Source organism: Dromiciops gliroides, chromosome 3, assembly GCF_019393635.1.
Source record: "Dromiciops gliroides isolate mDroGli1 chromosome 3, mDroGli1.pri, whole genome shotgun sequence".
Classification (NCBI taxonomy): domain Eukaryota; kingdom Metazoa; phylum Chordata; class Mammalia; order Microbiotheria; family Microbiotheriidae; genus Dromiciops; species Dromiciops gliroides.
In genome coordinates, this window is record NC_057863.1 from 596,472,289 (window position 1) to 596,491,378 (window position 19,090).

The window sequence follows — 19,090 nt, forward strand, 5'->3', positions numbered from 1 at the left end:
TTACTTTATACCCAGAATTCATCAAGCGTTAGAGCCTGATAGATACAAACAAAAGCCAAGCTAGTATCTGTTTCAGAAAAACACTTAGCTTTTCATAGATGGAAATGAAGAGACATCAGACAAAAGTATCAGTAGGGCCTGCATTATTCTGATCAAATGTTGCCATCTTTTTGTTTCGAAGTTTATTGCTCATCTTTCCCTAAATAAATACATGGGTCTTGAAAAATGTTAGTAACTGTTGTAGAGGGAGTTCCAAGAGAAATTGTAAATTTGGAAAAGGAAAGGTTGGCCCTTCCTTTAATGTATTGTCTTCCCCCAATGGGACTTGTACTTAGAGGTTAGCAAGAATAGGCTGGGGAAGTTTTTACTTTCCTACATCAGATAATACCAGATAATATTCCAAGTGCCCGGCCCCCTCTTTTTTTATTAGCCAAGGGCATCTCCTTGGCCCACAGCTGTCTTCATGAGGCTAAAACATTGTGAAAGTCCAAATGGCTTTAAACCATTTTGGTTTGAAAATTTTGATTGGTCCCTTGTTTTCAGGATGACACGTGTGTGCTGTGTAGTGGAAACTATTGATATGAATAAGGAAACAGCTACTGGAGCCTGCAGCACCCTTGTAAACGCTTAGCTTTAAGAAAACTTCTATTTAAAGTCAGATACTTGTGGCACAGATAAATCAAACTTTAAAACTCCACTTAATTAAAATGGACTGCCTTGTTGACATTTGCTCTACCTTACAAAGGCTTAGAGTTTTGAATCAAAGTAAGGCCATGATTTCTGCTCCAGAACACCGCAAGGCATACATTGGTCACTGTTTGGTGTGTCCTTTTCGTAGCACGCACATAAGTCTGCTAGGGGGCAGCAGGTGCTTCCACTCTTCAGTGCAGTAAGCTCTATGCCCTACAAGCTGAGGGTTACCTGGTATTTCTGCTTCTGGCAGGGGCAGCCAGTCTCTTTAAAACTGACAGGGCCAATGCTTACACCTTTCACAGGATAGAGCATTTTACCAGGTCCCTCACATTCCCTTTTCTGCTGCAAAGAAAAAAATGTCCAAAGAGGCTTCAGTGCTCCTTCACTAAGAGGTTTTATCTTTTGTTTCTGGGTTACAGAGTCCGCCATAGATTTCTAAACAGCTCCTGTAAAGTTGAGAGAAAGGCAGGTTTAAATTTTACAATATCATGAAATACCACTGAAGTGACTCTTAAAAATGAAGGTGCCAAGCTACACTAATAGAGTAGTTTTCACCCTTCCTACACTGATGAAATTGGCCTGAACCTGTCCTGCCCAGCTACCCCAGAATCTGTGAAGATGTTAGTGTTCTATGTGTTAGATTCAGAGGTTAGGGGGTACCATGTTATTTTTCCATGAAAAGACATCCTTGGTTACTTGTAAATTGATCTCTGGTGTCCAGCAAAAGGATTCTTGAACCAAATTTTCCCTCATCTACTGCCAGAATATCTGAAGTTCTACCATTAGCAATTAATTCCCTTAGGATTAACATAGCTTCTTATCTGTGTTCTTGAAATGCAGCTAGAGTTGTATAATGGAATAGTGAATTGGATGGTATTGGCACTTGTTCCAATCACGGACTTCTCCATCTGAAATGAAATCTGTCACCCACCTATCTCCTTGAGCAATTGTCAAGAATGACTGAAATGATGAAATATCTTTAGGACAGCAATAATTTTTTTAAAGCAAGTGATGACTGTTTTATTAATCAGATTTTAAAATGGTGTTTAGGTCACTGTAAAATGACTAGTCTTGGACGTTTCAACTTTGGAACTATATATCCAAGTGGAATGTTCACCAGTGGTTCTGTATGGATAGGCATGTTTCAGTTTTGGCAGCTATAGAATATTTCTCTTACTAGGATACCTTGTTTACGCTGCATCCTAAGCTGTGATGAAAAGTATGAGCAGTCTTCCCACTTTAGCGAAGATCTGGGATCCTCCCACATAGCCCAGTCTTTTGAACTTTGCCACTAATTGGGAAAGGAATTGGTAACTTGGTGTCAGACTGCCTCAGATATTAAATATTATGTTCTTTGGCCTGTGAACGATATTGACCTGGGGTGACATTTTTATGACTGTCGGTCACAGTAATTCATGTGACCCTTTCTTTGGCCACCTTAGATGGTAAAACTGCTGTCTTGCTGTCCCTTTAAGTTGTACAGTTAGTGAATGTGGAAAAAAATTTAAGTCTATTAACCGTTTTTTCTTGGAGCAGTACACTATACCTGATGAAAGCTATTTAGAGGGATAAAATCCGGAAACTCCTTCTTAAGCCTTTCCTTGTCCAGCTAAAGAAATCAATTGTGATGTTAGAGAGAACGGCATCTTGGACTGTGACCTCATTTCTCACAGTGGTGAGTCTAGAAAGCCTATGTCTTGGAGGAAAAGATCTGAAGAACATCTGTATCATCAACACACAGGCTTCTAGAGCCAAACCAACACTAGTATGGTTAAGTTGGTTAGCATTCGGGATGCAAGCACCACCGTTCTCCCACCAGAGAGATCACCTTGAGACTCTGTCTCCATTCCACTTCCCGGAGGAGTGGGTGTCTCGAGCTGCTCTGGCTTCTTGGGTAGCGCGGCCCTTTAAAAACACAAAGCCACTTTTCATCTGAGGGCAGATGACTGGAACTTTAAAAATCATTCCCCTAAAAAAAGGCGATCCTTCACAAACCTCCCCTTGAGCTACACCTCCCTCTCCCACCTCCTCAGCCAGCATTTCTGGACAAAGAACTGACTTATAAATAGAGAGCTCCTCAGTGAGGCTGATCCTTAGCTCCTCCATCTCTCTGTTCTTCTGCTGCTGGAGTTGGACCCTGCTTTTCAGTTGCCTCTGTCTGTCTTCCATTTCTTCCATCTGTTCCTGTAGGAAAGAGCCAAGAGAATTTCTGATGAGCCTGGGAGAGGGCAGCAAAGAGTGTGAGAGGACTTGTCACAAGTTCCCAGTCTCCTTGTGGAGCGTGACTAGAGATGAATTTCGGTCTTCACTTGGCTTCTCTACTGTGTGTTCCACAGACCTCCATCTGCAGGGGAGGCAGCAACTAAGTTTTGGAGGGTCTGTGATGAACTCTTCAAACAGCGTGGAGAGACTTGATGGACCAGATTTTGGAAGCTATTTTTAAAAATTCCAAAGTAGAGAGGCAGCTAGGTGGCTCAGTAGATAAAGCACTGGACCTGGATTCAGGAGGACCTGAGTTCAAATCCAGACTCAGACACTTGACACTAGCTGTGTGACCCTAGGCAAGTCATTTAATCCTCATTGCCTTGCCCCCCCTCCCCCAACAAAATTCCAAAGCAGAGATGATAGGATAATTAGATCTAATATAATCTTTAATTGTACAGTTAGGGTTCTGGTGAATTGGGAAGCAGGTAGGGATTCAAAATGTTAGGGACATTCCCCTTGATCTGTCAATACTACTAATAGGTCGGGGCAACTAGGTGGCACAGTGGATAAAGCACCGGCCCTGGAGTCAGGAGTACCTGAGTTCAAATCTGGTCTCAGACACTTAACACTTACTAGCTGTGTGACCCTGGGCAAGTCACTTAACCCTCATTGCCCTAAAAAGAAAAAAAAAAGTTTAAAAAAAAATACTACTAATAGGTCTATATTCCCAGAGAGACTTAAAAAAGGGAAAAGGACCTATACATATAAAAATATTTATAGCAGCTCTTTTTGTGGTGGCAAAGAATTGGAAATTATGGAGATGTTCATCATTTGGGAAATGGCTGAAAAAATTGTGGTATATGATTGTAATGAAATAATACTGTACTATAAGAAATGATGGGGGGCGGCTAGGTGGTGCAGTGGATAAAGCACGGGCTCTGGATTCAGGAGCACTTAAGTTCAAATCCAGCCTCAGACACTTGACACTTACTAGCTGTGTGACCCTGGGCAAGTCACTTAACCCCCATTGCCCTGCCAAAAAAAGAAAAGAGAAATGATGAGCAGGATGGATGGTTTCAGAAAATCCTGGAAAGACTCATGAACTGATACAGAGTGATGTGAGAAAAAGCCAGAACATTATACACAGTAACAGCAATATACTGTACAATGATCAACAGTGAATGACTTAGCTCTTCTCAGCAACACAATGATCCAAGTCGATCCAAACCTTGATGAAAAATGCTATCTGCCTACAGAGAAAGAACTGATAGCATCTGAATGCAGACCAAAGCATACTATTTTTCACTTTTTCTCTATTTTGGTTCAAGTTTTCTTCCACAAAATGACTTATATGGAAGTGTTTTACATGATTGCACATGTATAATCTATATCAGATTGCTTACCATCTCGAGGGGAGAGAAGAGGGAAGGGAGGTTTGAACTGAAAATTAAAAAAATATATATTAAAATTGTTTTTACATGAAATTGGAGGGTAATATTTTTTTAAATGTTAGAGACAGGGGCAGCTAGGTGGCGCAGTGGACAGAGCACCAGCCCTGGATTCAGGAGGACCTGAGTTCAAATCCGGTCTCAGACACTTGACATTTACTAGCTGTGTGACCCTGGGCAAGTCACTTAACCCCCATTGCCCCGCAAAAAACAAAAACAAAAACATAGGCCTTTACAGGGCAGCTAGGTGGTGCGGTGGATAGAGCACTGGCCCTGGATTCAGGAGGACCTGAGTTCAAATTTGGCCTCAGACACTTAACACTTACTAGCTGTGTGACCCTGGGCAAGTCACTTAACCCCAATTGTCTCAGCAAAAATAATAATAATAATAATAATAATAATGTAGGCCTTTAGAGGACAGAGATAGTGTCTGCCTACTATCCACTACAGGATTATCAACCATCAAGATGCTTAATAAATACTTGGTGATAGTAGTGATGATGACCTTTATGGGCATCTGAAACTGAATCTCATTTGCAACATCCATATTCTACTGAGCCAAAGACATACAGGAATTTGTCCAAGAATTAAATTAAGTTAATGGTAAGAAGAGGCTACTCTCCAATAACAGTATCTAAGACCTTGACCAGATTTCTGCAGCAATTGAGTAAGTCAGCTTAGCCTGGATAAATTGCCAAGTGAATAAGTAAGGTGTTTGTCAGTCATTCACCAGTCTAGCTGTTGGTCCCAATCACAAACACAAGCCAGAGAGTGGGGGGTGGGCAGTGACATCACATTCCTCAGACTCTGAAGCCTGGTCACTTCCATTTTCTGGGCTTTAGTTTCCTCTGAAAAGGGAAGGGGTTGGACTAGATTTACCTTGGGCTTTTTCCTGTTCTTACATACTCTGACTAATAGAACAGGAATCTAGCTTTGGTACATCTCCCTCTTAGAAGGGCCAAAAATATTTTCTGTCTGAGTCATCCTTGATGTTGCACATGTGATATAGCAATGAGTCCATAGCAGTAAAGCATTTTACTTCTCTCCCCACCCTGTGCTTTTCCACCTCTGAGCTTTTGCCCATGCTGTGTCCCAAACCTGAAATACCCTCCTCTCAGCCTATTGATACCCTGCCCAGCAAAAACGTTCTCTTTCATGAAACATGCCCTCATCTCACCAGCTGGAAGAAGAGAGCTTCCTCACCTGATGTCAACACTTCATACCCTGCTTGTGTACTTGCCACATTTCATATTCCATTAACATCTGTATTATGTTCACCTACATATTAAGTACCTACCACGCAAATAAATGGCCAAATCTCATTACTACTACTACTATATAAGCCCTTTAAGGGCAGTAACCAAATCTCATTTTTCCATCTCTCCCAGCAGAGCACACACAGTAGTAGGCTATTTTTAAAAATATATCTTGAGTGGAAGTGGAATTTTGCCTGGATTCCAAAAGCTATATTTCAATGTCTGATTATTCTTGGCATTATCCATGCACAGTGCCCCCACCATCAGAGAGCATTTACTCTAAATAGTCTGTAGAGGACTGACTCTTCTATGCCTTAGTCTACCTACTTCAGAATCTTTCAAAAGCAATTGTGCAGGGGCAGCTAGGTGGCACAGTGGATAGAGTACTGGCCCTGGATTCAGGAAGACCTGAGTTCAAATCCAGTCTCAGACACTTGTGTGACCCCGGGCAAGTCACTTAACCCCAATCGCCTCACCAAAAAAAAAAAAAAAAAGTAATTGTGCAGATGAAGGAAATTTGTATCATTGACAAAGAGCTGAGCCCTTAGAATACACAATTTCTATTGTAAGAAAATTGAGCCAGTTGTATAAGGGGCACTTCCTGTCTATCTTGCACACTGCTACCAGATTTATCATATTTAATATGATGTAATATGATTTAAGCACTGCCTATTTTAAAAGTCTTCTGTTGGCTTACTATTGCCCAAAAGATAAAAGTCCAAACTCTAGTCTGTCACTGAAGACTTTCCACTGTTTGAGCCCTACCTGCTTCTCTGACCTTTACTTTCCAATGCTCCTCTACACAAATTATCCTGAGCCAGCCAGACTGATTCATTGTTCTGGGAACGTGCCATGAGTATTCATTCTGGTGCTTATATTTAATACTTCCTGAACCTTTGTCTGATTCATGTCTTGCAATGACCAGTTAAAGCACTGTTTCTTCTGCAAAGACTTCCTAAATGCATAGACTTGCCATGTTATTTCAAGCTCTGAAATCCTTTTTACGAACCACTCACTTGGCACCTTGTAGGTATTCTGTATCACCAAACTCAAGCCCTTTAGAGGATGTTTTTACGCTTCTTTGTATCCTCAAGGTCTAGCACTGGGCCACAAATATAGACTAGACTATTTGGTAAATGCTTATGATGAAATGATTCAATTCTAATAAGTACTAAGTGCCTACTCTGTGCAAGACCTTGGAGATACAATAAAAAACAACCCTGTACTGGATGAGGAAGTTTACAAATAACTATTGTACAAATTAAGACACGATTAAATGCATATGAAAGTCAAACAGTGGCCAGTGGTTTATGGAGAGAAGAATGGCTTTTAACTGGGAAGACCAGGGAAGGGGGCATGGAAGAAGTGTCACACCTTTGTAATCCCCAATGTCTAGCAGAGGGCACTAAACACAGATGAGACTTCAGTAAATGCTTATTGATGAACATGAGTCCAGGCACAAATAAGCTGAATCTTGAGGAGTTCTGATTGATTGGAACTGAGGAAAGCATTTCAGGTTTGGGGATGGGGGTGTGTGCAAATGGACAGAGGTGGGTAAGGTCAAGATGAGAATGGGGATCAGCCAAGTAGCACTTTGGCTAGAGCAGAGAGTGCATAAAGGTAGTGAGATGAGGCCAAATTGTGGAAGACCTTGAATGTAAAGATATGGTGTTTAAATTTTATCCTGCAATTAATAACAGGGAGACAGAATTATTTCTGAGCAAGGTGATGCTGTAATCATATCTTTAGGAAGATTACTTTGGCAACTATGTTATAGAAGCGTTCACAATTTAGAGACCAAACCAATTTGGAGGCTATTACAATAAGCCAAGCAAAAGGTAATAAGAAAATTAGAAAAGGAAGGGATACCCCTTAATTGAGGAATGGCTGACCAGGTTGTGGTATATGATTGTGATGGGATACTGCTGTATTGTAAGAAATGAGCTGATGCAAAGTGAAGTGAGCAGAACCAGGAAAACAATCTACACAGTAACAGCAAAATTGTAACAACATGTAATGATTTAGCTACTTGATCCATGACAATTCCAAAGGACTCATGATGAAAAACTGCCATCCACCTCCACAGAGAACTGATGAACTCTAAGTGCAGATTGAAACTTTTTTTCTTGCCTTTTTTTTTCCTTTTTGCAACATGGCTAAAGTGGTAATGTCTTGCCTGACTTCATATATATAATGAGTATAGTATTTCTGGCCCTCTCAATGGATGGGGGGGCAGGGCAGCTAAGCGATGCAGTGGATAGAGCACCGGCCCTGGAGTCAAGAGGACCCGAGTTCAAATCCGCCATCAATCAGACACTTAACACTTACTAGCTGTGTGACCTTAGGCAAGTCACTTAACTCCAATTGCCTCACCCCCCCCCCAAAAAAAGATATCTATTTCAATGGATGGGGGAAGGGCACTAGGGAGGAGAATTCAGAACTGAAATATTTTGGAAGTAATAAGAGTGGCTGTGGGAGTGGAGAAGATGGGAGAGAGAGGAGAAAACATGGAGGTAGAAACAAAAAGACAACAACTGACTGGAAAAGGGAGGAATGGTAAATGAAGGCAGAATCTAGGATAACAAAGGTCTCATGACTGAGAGGATAGTGGTGCCATCCATCTAAAATAGGGAACCTGGGGGCAGCTAGGTGGCACAGTGGATAGAGCACTGGCCCTGGAGTCAGGAGGACCTGAGTTCAAATCCGGCCTCAGACACTTAACACTTACTAGCTGTGTGACCCTGGGCAAGTCACTTAACCCCAATTGCCTCACCAAAAAAAAGCTATTAGTAAAAAACCAAACAAAATAGGGAACTTGGTAGGAGAGGCAGGTGAAGTTTAAAAGGAGGAGGAGGAGCCTTGAAATATCAGATGCCAGCAGGAGATCTTTAGCAGAAGACACCTAGAACATATGTCTATAGTGTTGTCAACACTATACTTCACTGGAAGATTGTCACCTTGTGTTCCACAAGGACTATCACAACTATGTTGATCCCTCTTTTTAGCATCTCCTGTAATGCAGCTTTCCCTCCAGCAGGGGGAGGAAAAGGTGCTGCCTCTGAATAGCCTTTCAGAAACTGACTGGGTGACTTGAACTTTTCCAGGGATCAACTGGAAAGGAGACCTGAGATTGCTTGGCTAGAAGTCCTCAGGCCTGGAATTAATCACCCTAATGATCCTCTCCCACTAATGCTCTACCTGGTATAATTAATTCTTCACTGGTTAACATACTCCTACCCCTTTATATTCTCCCCATTCTCTGATGATATTGAATTCTAGCTGTTGAAAAACTCCCAACTTAGGGGGCAGCTAAGTGGCGTAGTGGAAAAAGCACCAGCTCTGGATTCAGGAGGACCTGAGTTCAAATCTGACTTCAGACATTTGACACTTACTAGCTGTGTGACCCTGGGCAAGTCACTTAACCCTCATTGCCCTGAAAAAAAAAAGAAAAGAAAAAAAGAAAGAAAAACTCCCAACTCCAACTGTCTTCACCTTTAATTACCATCCACCTCAAAGTCCCATTCCAGATTAGCTTGCCCCTTCCACTGTGCCCTATGGAACGCCTGCTCCACAATTAAACTAAGTTTTTTTTGTTGTTGTTTTTGTTTTTTTGGTGAGGCAATTGGGGTTAAGTGACTTGCCCAGGGTCACACAGCTAGTAAGTGTCAAGCGTCTGAGGCTGGATTTGAACTCAGGTACTCCTGATTCCAGGGCTGGTGCTCTATCCACTGCGCCACCTAGCTGCCCCTAAACTAAGTTTTAAACCCTTTCTTCTCTCCTTCCATCTTCTGACATTCATTGAGACCTGGCCACCCTTTCCAGTCACTAGCTACCCTTTTAAATACTCCACAACTCATTGCTCATGGTAGGGGAATTGGAATACTCTTTGTTCCCCAATACCACTTTCAGACCATCACCTTCACTAATCAGTTCTCCTCTTTTGAGGTTCACACTATCCAAATATATCACCCAATCCAGAGCCCATTGGCAATTATCAACCAAACCCCAGGCCATTCTCCTTCCTTCCTCATTGAGATTAGTGCCTCCTTCAGTCTTGACCTCTAACCCATTTCTGACCTCATACCAGGGGACTTCACCATACATACACATTCTCTCTCTCTCTCTCTCTCTCACACACACACACACACACACACACACTCCCAAATACCCCAACTTCCTAGGTCCTCATTCTATTCATTTTCCATAACTTATTCTTCTATTCCACTTTCAGCTACACATGGGGATACTTGCTATCACCCACCAATGTTCATTTCCATGTTTATGAACTTTTATCATGAAATCTTACCATTTTACCATTCCAGCTTTCGTCCGCAATGTGACCCTTATCCCTGTTTTGGATCTTCATCGTGATCCACCCAACCCTTTAATACTTTTCCAGGCTATATCATTACTAACCTGGCTATACTTTCCTTCTTTCCCAGTCTCAACCAGTCAGTGAACTAGTTCAACTTTACGCCTTCCCAGAGGCAGGTAGCTGGCAATAATGGATAGAGTGCTGTACCTGGAGTCTAGAAGATCCCAGTTCAGATTCAGCCTCAGACACTTACTAGCTGTGTGACCCTGGGAAAATCACTTAACTTCTGTCTGCCTCAGTTTCTTCATCTGTAAAATGAGGACAGTAATAGCACCAAACTTTCAGGATTGTTCTGAGGATTAAATGAGGATATTTGTAAAGTGCTTTGCAAACCTTAAAGCATTATATAAATGCTATTTATTATCTGCTACTCTCAAATATCTAGCCCCTTTATCCTATTGCTAATCATGCCTCACTAAACCTGGATTACTCCCACCCTCTGCCTCTTTCACTATGTTGCTGGTAGCTGGAAGAAGTCCTGGAGAAAAAGAAGCTCATTATAAATTCATTTTATCTAATCTTAGTTGGGTCTATTGCAACAAGGCAGTCCTTCAATTTCTCTCTAATTGATTCTCTATCCCACTCACTATAGTGACTGCTCCAAATCTCTTCACTTTTTTTTTTTAGTGAGGCAATTGGGGTTAAGTGACTTGCCCAGGGTCACACAGCTAGTAAGTGTTAAGTGTCTGAGGTCGGATTTGAACTCAGGTACTCCTGACTCCAAGGCCGGTGCTCTATCCACTGTGCCACCTAGCTGCCCCCAATCTCTTCACTTCTTAATCCTCCTGTGGCCTCCTTTCCCTACCAACTCTCATCCAATAATCTTTTTTTTTGGGGGGGGGGGGCAATGAAGGTTAAGTGACTTGCCCAGGGTCACACAGCTAGTGTCAAGTGTCTGAGGCCAGATTTGAACTCAGGTTCTCCTGAATCCAGGGCTGGTGCTTTATTCACTTCACCACCTAGCTGGCTTTTGCTTCCCCCTTCTTAAAAACACACACACTCATTTGATCCAACCATCCCTGCTAGTTCTCTTCCTTTATCCCTCCTTCCCTTCTCAGCTAAATGCTTTGAAAATGATGTCTATATTCTGTGCTTCCACTTCCTCTCATCTCACTCTTTTTTAAATCTTCTGCCACCTGAATGATCTCATTCAACTGAAACCGATCTTCATAGCCAGTGATCTCTTAATTGCCCAATTTAATGTACTTTTCTTAATCTTCACTCTTCTTGATCTTTCTACAGCATCTTACACTGCTGATCATTTTCTCCTTTTGGGTACTCTTGTATGCGTTTTTCTGACACTGCTTTCTCTTATTTCTCCTTATACCTGTCTGGCCATTTCTTATCAGTTTCCTTCACCGGACCTTCACCCATGTCATAGGTGTGGGTATCCCCCAAAGTTCTTCCCTGGAACCTCTTTTTCTCTATATTAGGGAGTTCTTAACCTGGGATCCATAGACTCCCCCCCACAAGATGTCCCTGGATAGATTTCAGAGGGTACATGATTGAATGGGAAAAAATTACATCCTTATCCTCATTAATCCCTAACTGAAACTCACTATTTCTTTTAATTATTTAAAGACACTATGGGGGGGGGGTGTCGGCTAGGTGGTACAGTGGATAAAGTACCGGCCCTGGATTCAGGAGGACCTGAGTTCAAATCCGACCTCAGACACTTGTGAGCTGTGTAACCCTGGGCAAATCACTTAACCCTCATTGCCGAGGAGGAGGAGGAAGAGGAGGAGGAGGAGGAGGAGGAGGAGGAGGAGGAGGAGGAGGAGAAGAAGAAGAAGACACTATGAGGGGCAGCTAGATGGCACAGTGGATAAAGCACCAGCCCTGGATTCAGGAGGACCTGAGTTCAAATCTGGCCTCAGACACTTGATACACTTACTAGCTGTGTGACCCTGGGCATGTCACTTAACCCTCACTGCCCTGCAAAAATAAATAAATAAATAAATGAAGACATTGTGAGGCTTCACCAGACTTTTTGAAAGGATCTGTGGCCCAAAAAAAGGATAAGAATGCTTGTTCTTTACTATCTCACTTGGTGATATCATTAGCTCCCATATATTCCGTTATCTCATCAGGGTGGGTGATTCAGCCTGCATCAATATATCCAGCCCCAATCTCTTTCCTGAACTTCAATTCCCTATCACCAATTACTTATTGGACATTTTGAAGTGGATATCTCATAGGTATCTTAAACTCAGCATGTTTAGAGCAGAATTCATTATTCCCCGCCCCACCCCACCCCCCAAAATCAAACCTATTACTATTACCCTATTACTTATAAGGGCACCACCATTCTTCCAGTCATCCATGTTCACAACCTTGGTGTCATCCTCAACTCCTCACTTTCGTGCCACATTTGAATCATGCCTCATACCAATCAATGACAAAATCTTGTTGTTTCTGTCTTTATAGCATTTTTCATACATTCATTTCACTCCATTCACACAGTTACCACCCTAGTTCAAACCTTTATAATTTCTCCCCTGAACTATTACCATAACCTTCTACTGATCTTCCTCTCCCCACTTCAATCCATCCTCCATTCAGCTGCCTAAGTGATTTTGCTAAAGTGTATACGACCACCTCATATCCACACTGCCCCCACCCCCAACTCTATACACTCCAGTGGCTCCCTATTACTTCCGGGATCAAACATAATGTCCTTTGTTAAGCATTTTTTTTTTTTTTAGTGAGGCAATTGGGGTTAAGTGACTTGCCCAGGGTCACACAGCTAGTAAGTGTTAAGTGTCTGAGGCCAGATTTGAACTCAGGTCCTCCTGACTCCAGGGCCAGTGCTCTATCCACTGCGTCACCTAGCTGCCCCTCTTTGTTAAGCATTTAAAGCTCTTCACAACTTGACCCCTTCTCAGCTTTCCGGTTTCCTTAGGCTTCACTTCTCTCCACATACTTTCTCATCCAGCCATCCTGGCCCACTTGGGTACTTACTTCATCTCCTATCTCTGCACCAGCCTATTTTCCGTTCCTGTGATGCTCTCCCTCCCTTCCTTCAAGACTCAACTCAATTGCCACCTTCTGCAGAAAGCCCTTCTCAGTCCCTACTAACTGAGCCTTCTCTAGCTTCTATCTAATATGTACATGTCTTGGACGTACCAATTATTTTTATGCATGTTGTTTTCCCCCATTAAAATATAAGCTTTTGGGGGCAGCTAGGTGGCACAGTGGATAAAGCACCGGCCCGGGATTCAGGAGGACCTCAGACACTTAATACCGGGTCACTGGGTCACTGTGTGACCCTGGGCAAGTCACGTAACCCCCATTGCCTCTCAAAAAAAAATTATATATAGGCTTTTTGAAAGCAGGGACTAGGTTTAAAAAAAAAATCTCCAAGACTTAGCAGGGTTCCTTGCATATAATAAGCATTTTTTAAAATGTTTGTTGATTGACTAAATTAACACAACATGGTAGAAGATGCTTTATAGAGACAAGACTAGAAGGGATGTCTAGGTGTTGGCTAACCCTAGTGATTAGATTCCACCAGTCCCCTAAGGTCCCATCCCATCCCATTTCCTGATGCCTTAAGACTCTTTTTCACCTATACCATTTTTGTTCATTTTCTAACTACATCAGTATCTCCAGGTCAGGAAATTCCAAAACTTCTGCCAGTGATACATCACAGTGTTTAACAATCCCAACAGGATTTTTTTTTTCTGATCTCTAACCTCCTTCCTCCCTGCTGTTTTAATAACCCTAGTTCTCTTCCATATAAGTGGAAAACAGATGTTCCCTCCTCCATGACCTTAAAAGTATGTAAACTGGGGCAGCTAGGTGGTGCAGTGGATAGAGCACCGGCCCTGGATTCAGGAGTACCTGAGTTCAAATCCGGCCTCAGACACTTAACACTTACTAGCTGTGTGACTCTGGGCAAGTCACTTAACCCCAATTGCCTCACCAAAAAAAAAAAAAAAAGTATGTAAATTCCCCTCAGATTTCAGTTCTCCAACACTCTTGATGGGCCTACCCTGTACTGTTGCACCTCCTCGTCTCGTTTCTGTCTCACAAGCAAGATCTGATCCTCCAGGTTCCTGTTTTGCAAACTGAGTTGTCTGGCCTCTGCTTGTAGCGGTCTCAAGGACTCCTTCATCGCTTGAATTTCGGCCTGTGTTTTCTGTAGTGCCTTTGCCCCAGCATCTTTCCTCTCGAGGAGTCGCATCAGTTGGGGTTCATACTCTTCTTCCAGGCCCTGGCGGCTTTCCGCCATAAAGCTCTCAAACTCAGCAGAGAGCCTGCGGCTCTCCTGTAGAAAATGGCTATCCCCCTGACCCCGGGGAGCTTCTAACTGCTGCCGAAAATGCCCTTTCTGCTTCTCACACGTGTCTTTGAGTTGGGCCAGCTCCTCAGATAGTTGAGCGACGCGAGCGGTGAGCTCCTCCTGGCAGGCGGCAAACTGGGCAACCTCCTGCTGCCGGCACTCCAGCTGGTACTGGTAGGCCACACACTCTTTTGTCACTTTGAACAGCTTTTGCTTCACCACCCGGATCTCCTCCCTGAGCCCATCACACTCCAGCTCCCCTTGGGCATGGAGCTTGTAGGCCACCAGGATGTCCTGGTGGACCTTCTGCACCTCCTCTAGAACTGGCTCTCGAAGCAGCACTAGCTCATGGATAAGACGGTCCCGTTCCTCCTCCAACTGGGCTACGGCTTCAATGCACTGCTGGAAACGACCTTCCAGAAGCTCCAGTTCCTCTGGACTCAGGCTGTCCTCAATCCTGAGGCTCTCCTGGGAGGCAAGGTTTCCCTCGGAGCTGGCTTTCTCCCCTTTAGAGTCTGTCTCCTCTGGATTTGGTATCTCCTCTGGGTCAACTCTCTCTGTCACCTGCAGTGCCTCCTCTGTAGTAACTGTCTCCTCTTGGTTCAGTGTTTCTGGGGTGACTGTCTCCTTCACATTCAGTGTCTCCTCTGGGATGACCGTCTCTTCTTCTGGGTTGTCTGCTTCCCTCACATACAGCATCTCCTCTGGGTTGTCTGCTTCCCTTACACACAGCGGCTCCTCTGGGTCAGCTTCCTCTTCTGAGTTCAGTGTCTCTTCTACATACAGTATATCACCCGCATCATCTGTGACTCCGAGGTAGAGAATGTCCTCTAGATCAATATCCCCCTGTAGGGACAGAGTCATCTCTGGGTTCGGGTCCTCTTCAGATTTCTTCTCTTGGAGTGAAGCATTGTCCTCTGCCCCTGAATCTCTGCAAAAGAAAATTCTGAGGTCTGTGGAAAGCCATAGTGAGGACGGGACTTTGTGTAGGAGAGTGGTTTCTGAGACTCTGATAATGTCACTCTGACCCCTGGTCCCCTAATGGCTGTTACACACACACATACATTCGTATTCTCCCTCTCTCCCTCCTCCCCCCTCCCTTACCCTCTTCCCCCCTCCCTTCCTAAAAATTCCCTGAAAGTATAACCCCCACCAAGGAAAATGTCTGGGTACACTGAGCAGAAAGAGGTGACAGGAGGATCCAGGATGGACCTGTTTTCTTTCTAAAGATCTTTAGGATCTAAATGAGCTGCCCACACAGCAAAATATTTCCTAGAATGTTATGAGCCCAGTGGAACTTAATCCAACACCCTAGTTTTCCAAATTAGAAAAATGAGGTTTAGAGAAGGGGAGTGATTTGGTTGAGGTCACAGAGTAAGTGGAATAACTGGGACTTAGGTTCAAATCTTCTGACTCCTGAATCACTGCTATTTCTGCTGTGCCATGACGCCTCTGTCTTGGGAAGGTAAAGTCAAGCCTCACCATTTACACCCTGGATGTCCTGTAAAGGCCCTTCTTGTTCCTTACTACTGCAGCCTAGCTGGCTCGGTGGATAGAGCACGGGCCCTGGAGTCAGGAGTACCTGAGTTCAAATCCGGCCTCAGACACTTGACATTTACTAGCTGTGTGACCCTGGGCAAGTCACTTAACCCCAATTGCATCACTTAAAAAAAAAACCAAAAAGCTATTGCAGCCTAAATCCTCCCTTTCTCTGTCCTTGAAGAACCCTCCAAGCTGAAGTTCCTACAGGTTGTTCACACAGATCTGTGCAGGAGGGGCCCACAGCTTCCCAGAACTTTAGAACTAGAAGGGACCAACCCTTTGTTTTAGAGATGAAGAAACCAAAGGGAAAGGCTTAAAACTAAAATTAGTCACGCAAGTGGTAAAGGGAGTCTGGACTGGACCCCAGGTGTGCTGGTTCCCTCCTGTTCTTGTTCCAGTGTACCGAACGGGCCACTTCAACTTTAGAAAAAGTCGTCTGGACACAGAATACATTTTGGAATGGCCTTGCTAATTCTTGAAGCAGGAAGTTAAGTTTTGAGCAGGACTTAGAAAAAAAACCCAACCCTTTTAAAAATTTGTGCTTTCAGATGAATCTCAATGATCTACCTGGGAGGCTGGCTGGGCCACATCTCTGTGTCAGGCTGGTTTCCTCACTCAATAACCCCTCCCTAACTTCCCTGCTTGGCTGTTCAATCATTAAAACAGATTTTAATGTTTCATTTCTTGCCTCAAGATACAGTATTTTACACATAATGGACACTTGATAAACGCTGAATTGAGCAGAAAATAGGTGGCACAGTGGGCTTGGAAATCAGGAAGACTCATCTTTCTGAGTCAAATCTGACCTCAGACACTTACAAGCTGGGTGACCCTGGGAAAGTCACTTAAGCCTGTTTTCCTCAGTTTCCTCATTTGTAAAATGAGTTGGAGAAAGAAATGGCAAACCATTCCAGTATCTCTGCCAAGAAAACCCCAAATGAGGTCATAAAGAGTCAAACACAACTGAAATGACTGAAGAACAAAAAATTGGAAAGGTAAGGAGAAGCCCTCTAATGTCTTTGGTTAAAGGAAGGTAGCACCTTCTCTGCAATTCAGTCTTAGACAGTTGTCTAGGCTAGAGCACTGAGAGGTTAAGGGACTTACCCAGGGTCACACAACCAAAATGGGTCAGAGGCTGGGCTTCCTGGCTCCTAAACTAGCTACCTACTACACCATACTGATTCATTCCATCTACCTCATGAAAGGCTTGTGGATTATCTGCTGTTTGGAAGTGTCTTAGTGTAGATAATTGAGAGATGAGTGTATTAGCTTCCAACTCTTCAATTCAATCTCCTCTCACTGTTTCTCCCTTGGCAGGGATGGATGAAGCCTTTAAGGACTTGGCTTCCTGTATAAACTGAGGGTCCAGAAAAGCTTTTTACACAGCTGTTCTTCTCCCTAAAGAAGCAGGTCCAGCATTGGAGGAGGGGCAGGATTATGGGAGGCTTCTGGGAGGTGGGGAAGAGCTTAGCTGGGACTCTAAGTGCTATGACCTCAGGATTCATTAGGCCTCAGGGAGTCTCCCTCTTCCCTAGCCGGCACTTAGGGGATTTTCTTCAGTCTATGATTGTGTGTGTACTCGCTACTATGTGTCTCAGTGGGGAGCATGAGCGGTAAATTGTAGGCGGGCATGGATGTGTGTTTCTGTATTGGCAACTTCATCTTTCAGCCCATGGGAAAGTCAGGCCGCCCAATCCACTCAATCCCCACCTCTCAGGGCCATGCCCTCCCGGTGCTTCGGCTGGCTGACAAGAGTGAGGGAAAGGGAGCAGTTCAAACCTCTCTGAAGCTCCCTTTCCACACCTCTACGCTCTCCCACCCCAAAGGTAAAGATCCCTGGGCTCCAATAAGCAATAAGCTGTGTGAAGAAGCAATGATCTGTGTTGTTCCCCCACACCCACTCTTTTAACACTGGCCAAGGACCAAGAGACCAGGTGCAGGGGAACAGCAGGAGCTCTGGGGTCGCTACTTTTTTTTGTGGAAGGGTGGGGTGGGGTGGAGTGGGAAAAGACCTTTGAAGACAATATGAGAGCGGATATTTGGCATCCCCGCGTTCACTGTATTTGATGATTCATACCTATTGGAAAGGACTGACTCCCTTTTGGGGGAAATGTTCCCCCCAAAATAGCACAAGAGAAATGCATTTCCCGAATGCACACAGGCACACACAGATGCCTGGCCGGCCTGGGCTGGGCGTCCCTGCCCTTAGTTGAGTTTTCTGAATTTCTCAGCTCCCACCCCAAGCACGGCGCTGGGAGCCATGCAGCCCAGGTTTGCCCAGCCTCACGTTCTGGGCGGGCCCGACCCTTAACGGATCTGGTGACGATCTTGGGGTGGCGTGGGGCGGGGGGCACGTGGAAAAGGGGCGAAGCGACCGGCAGAAGTTCGGCAGAAGGCAGCAGGTTGCGGAAGGTGTCTTCTCTAGCCCCAGTCCCAACCCTGCTGGCCTCTCCCCAAAGCCGGGTGGGGGTGGGCGGGCGCGGCAGACCCTCCCCACGGGCCAGTCCTACCTCTCCAACCCAGCGTCTCCGGCTCCGGCTCCGGCTCCTTCCCCGCAGGGGCCGCCCTCCCGGGGCTCCTCCGCGCTGGCCATGGCTGGGAGGGTCTCATGGAAAGCTGCAGCCCCGGGTTATTAATATCCCGGCCAGTGCCTCGCCTCGCCGCCAGCTGCAATACCAGCTTGCAGCCCAAGACACCGGATCCCTCCCGTGCTCCCCTCCCCCGGCGGCGCGCCCACTTAGCTCTCAGCCTTGGCCTCGGGCCCAGGGGGCGGAGAAAAGAGGTCCTAGACTGGTCAGCCCGCCCGGCCCTGCCCTGCGCTGCCAGCCCCGGGTGGGCGGGGACTGTGGAGGAAGGGACACCGGGCTGGGGGCGCCTCAGCAGGGAGCTTGGTCCAGATTGATTCATAGACTCATTCTTAGGGCTGGAAAGTACCTTAGAGCTCATCTCTAAGGGGTCTTTGGGGCGGGGGGGGGGGAGGAGAGCTACCTCATTTTACTGAAAACCGTGCCATAGACATGGGAAAGACTTGCCCAAGGTCACTCAGCAAGTTAGTGGCAGAGTCAGAATTAGAACCAGGCTCCCTGTCTCCTAGATCAGTATTCTTTCCTCTACACCCATGCTTCCTCATCACTTCCTTGGTTGGATAGGGAACGTCGGGAAAGGAAGACTGGACTGGGGGTGCAGGAGAACGTGAGGGACTGGTCAGGATCCTTGCCCCATTCCCACTCCCTCACATGCTTCTTCCCCCTCCCCTCCCCATCCGACACCTCACAGCTCAGGCCCC

General features: G+C 44.9%; 1 protein-coding gene across 2 annotated transcripts; it reads right to left on the minus strand.

Moving 5' to 3' along the window:
• Positions 1-125: 125 nt before the first annotated feature.
• Positions 126-18,551, minus strand: SYNC (syncoilin, intermediate filament protein). Of its 2 annotated transcripts, XM_043991427.1 has the most exons (5): positions 18,315-18,550; positions 13,972-15,193; positions 2,753-2,877; positions 2,522-2,598; positions 126-1,139 (listed from the first exon to the last, which is right to left on the minus strand). In XM_043991427.1, the coding sequence occupies exons 1-5, from the start codon at positions 18,395-18,397 to the stop codon at positions 1,129-1,131; spliced, it is 1,518 nt and encodes a 505-aa protein (XP_043847362.1). In that variant the 5' UTR covers positions 18,398-18,550; the 3' UTR covers positions 126-1,128. The 2 variants fall into 2 exon arrangements, with proteins under 2 accessions (XP_043847362.1, XP_043847363.1); XM_043991428.1 differs by lacking the exon at positions 2,522-2,598 and having other exon boundaries at positions 18,315-18,551.
• Between the last annotated feature and the right edge of the window lie 539 nt (positions 18,552-19,090).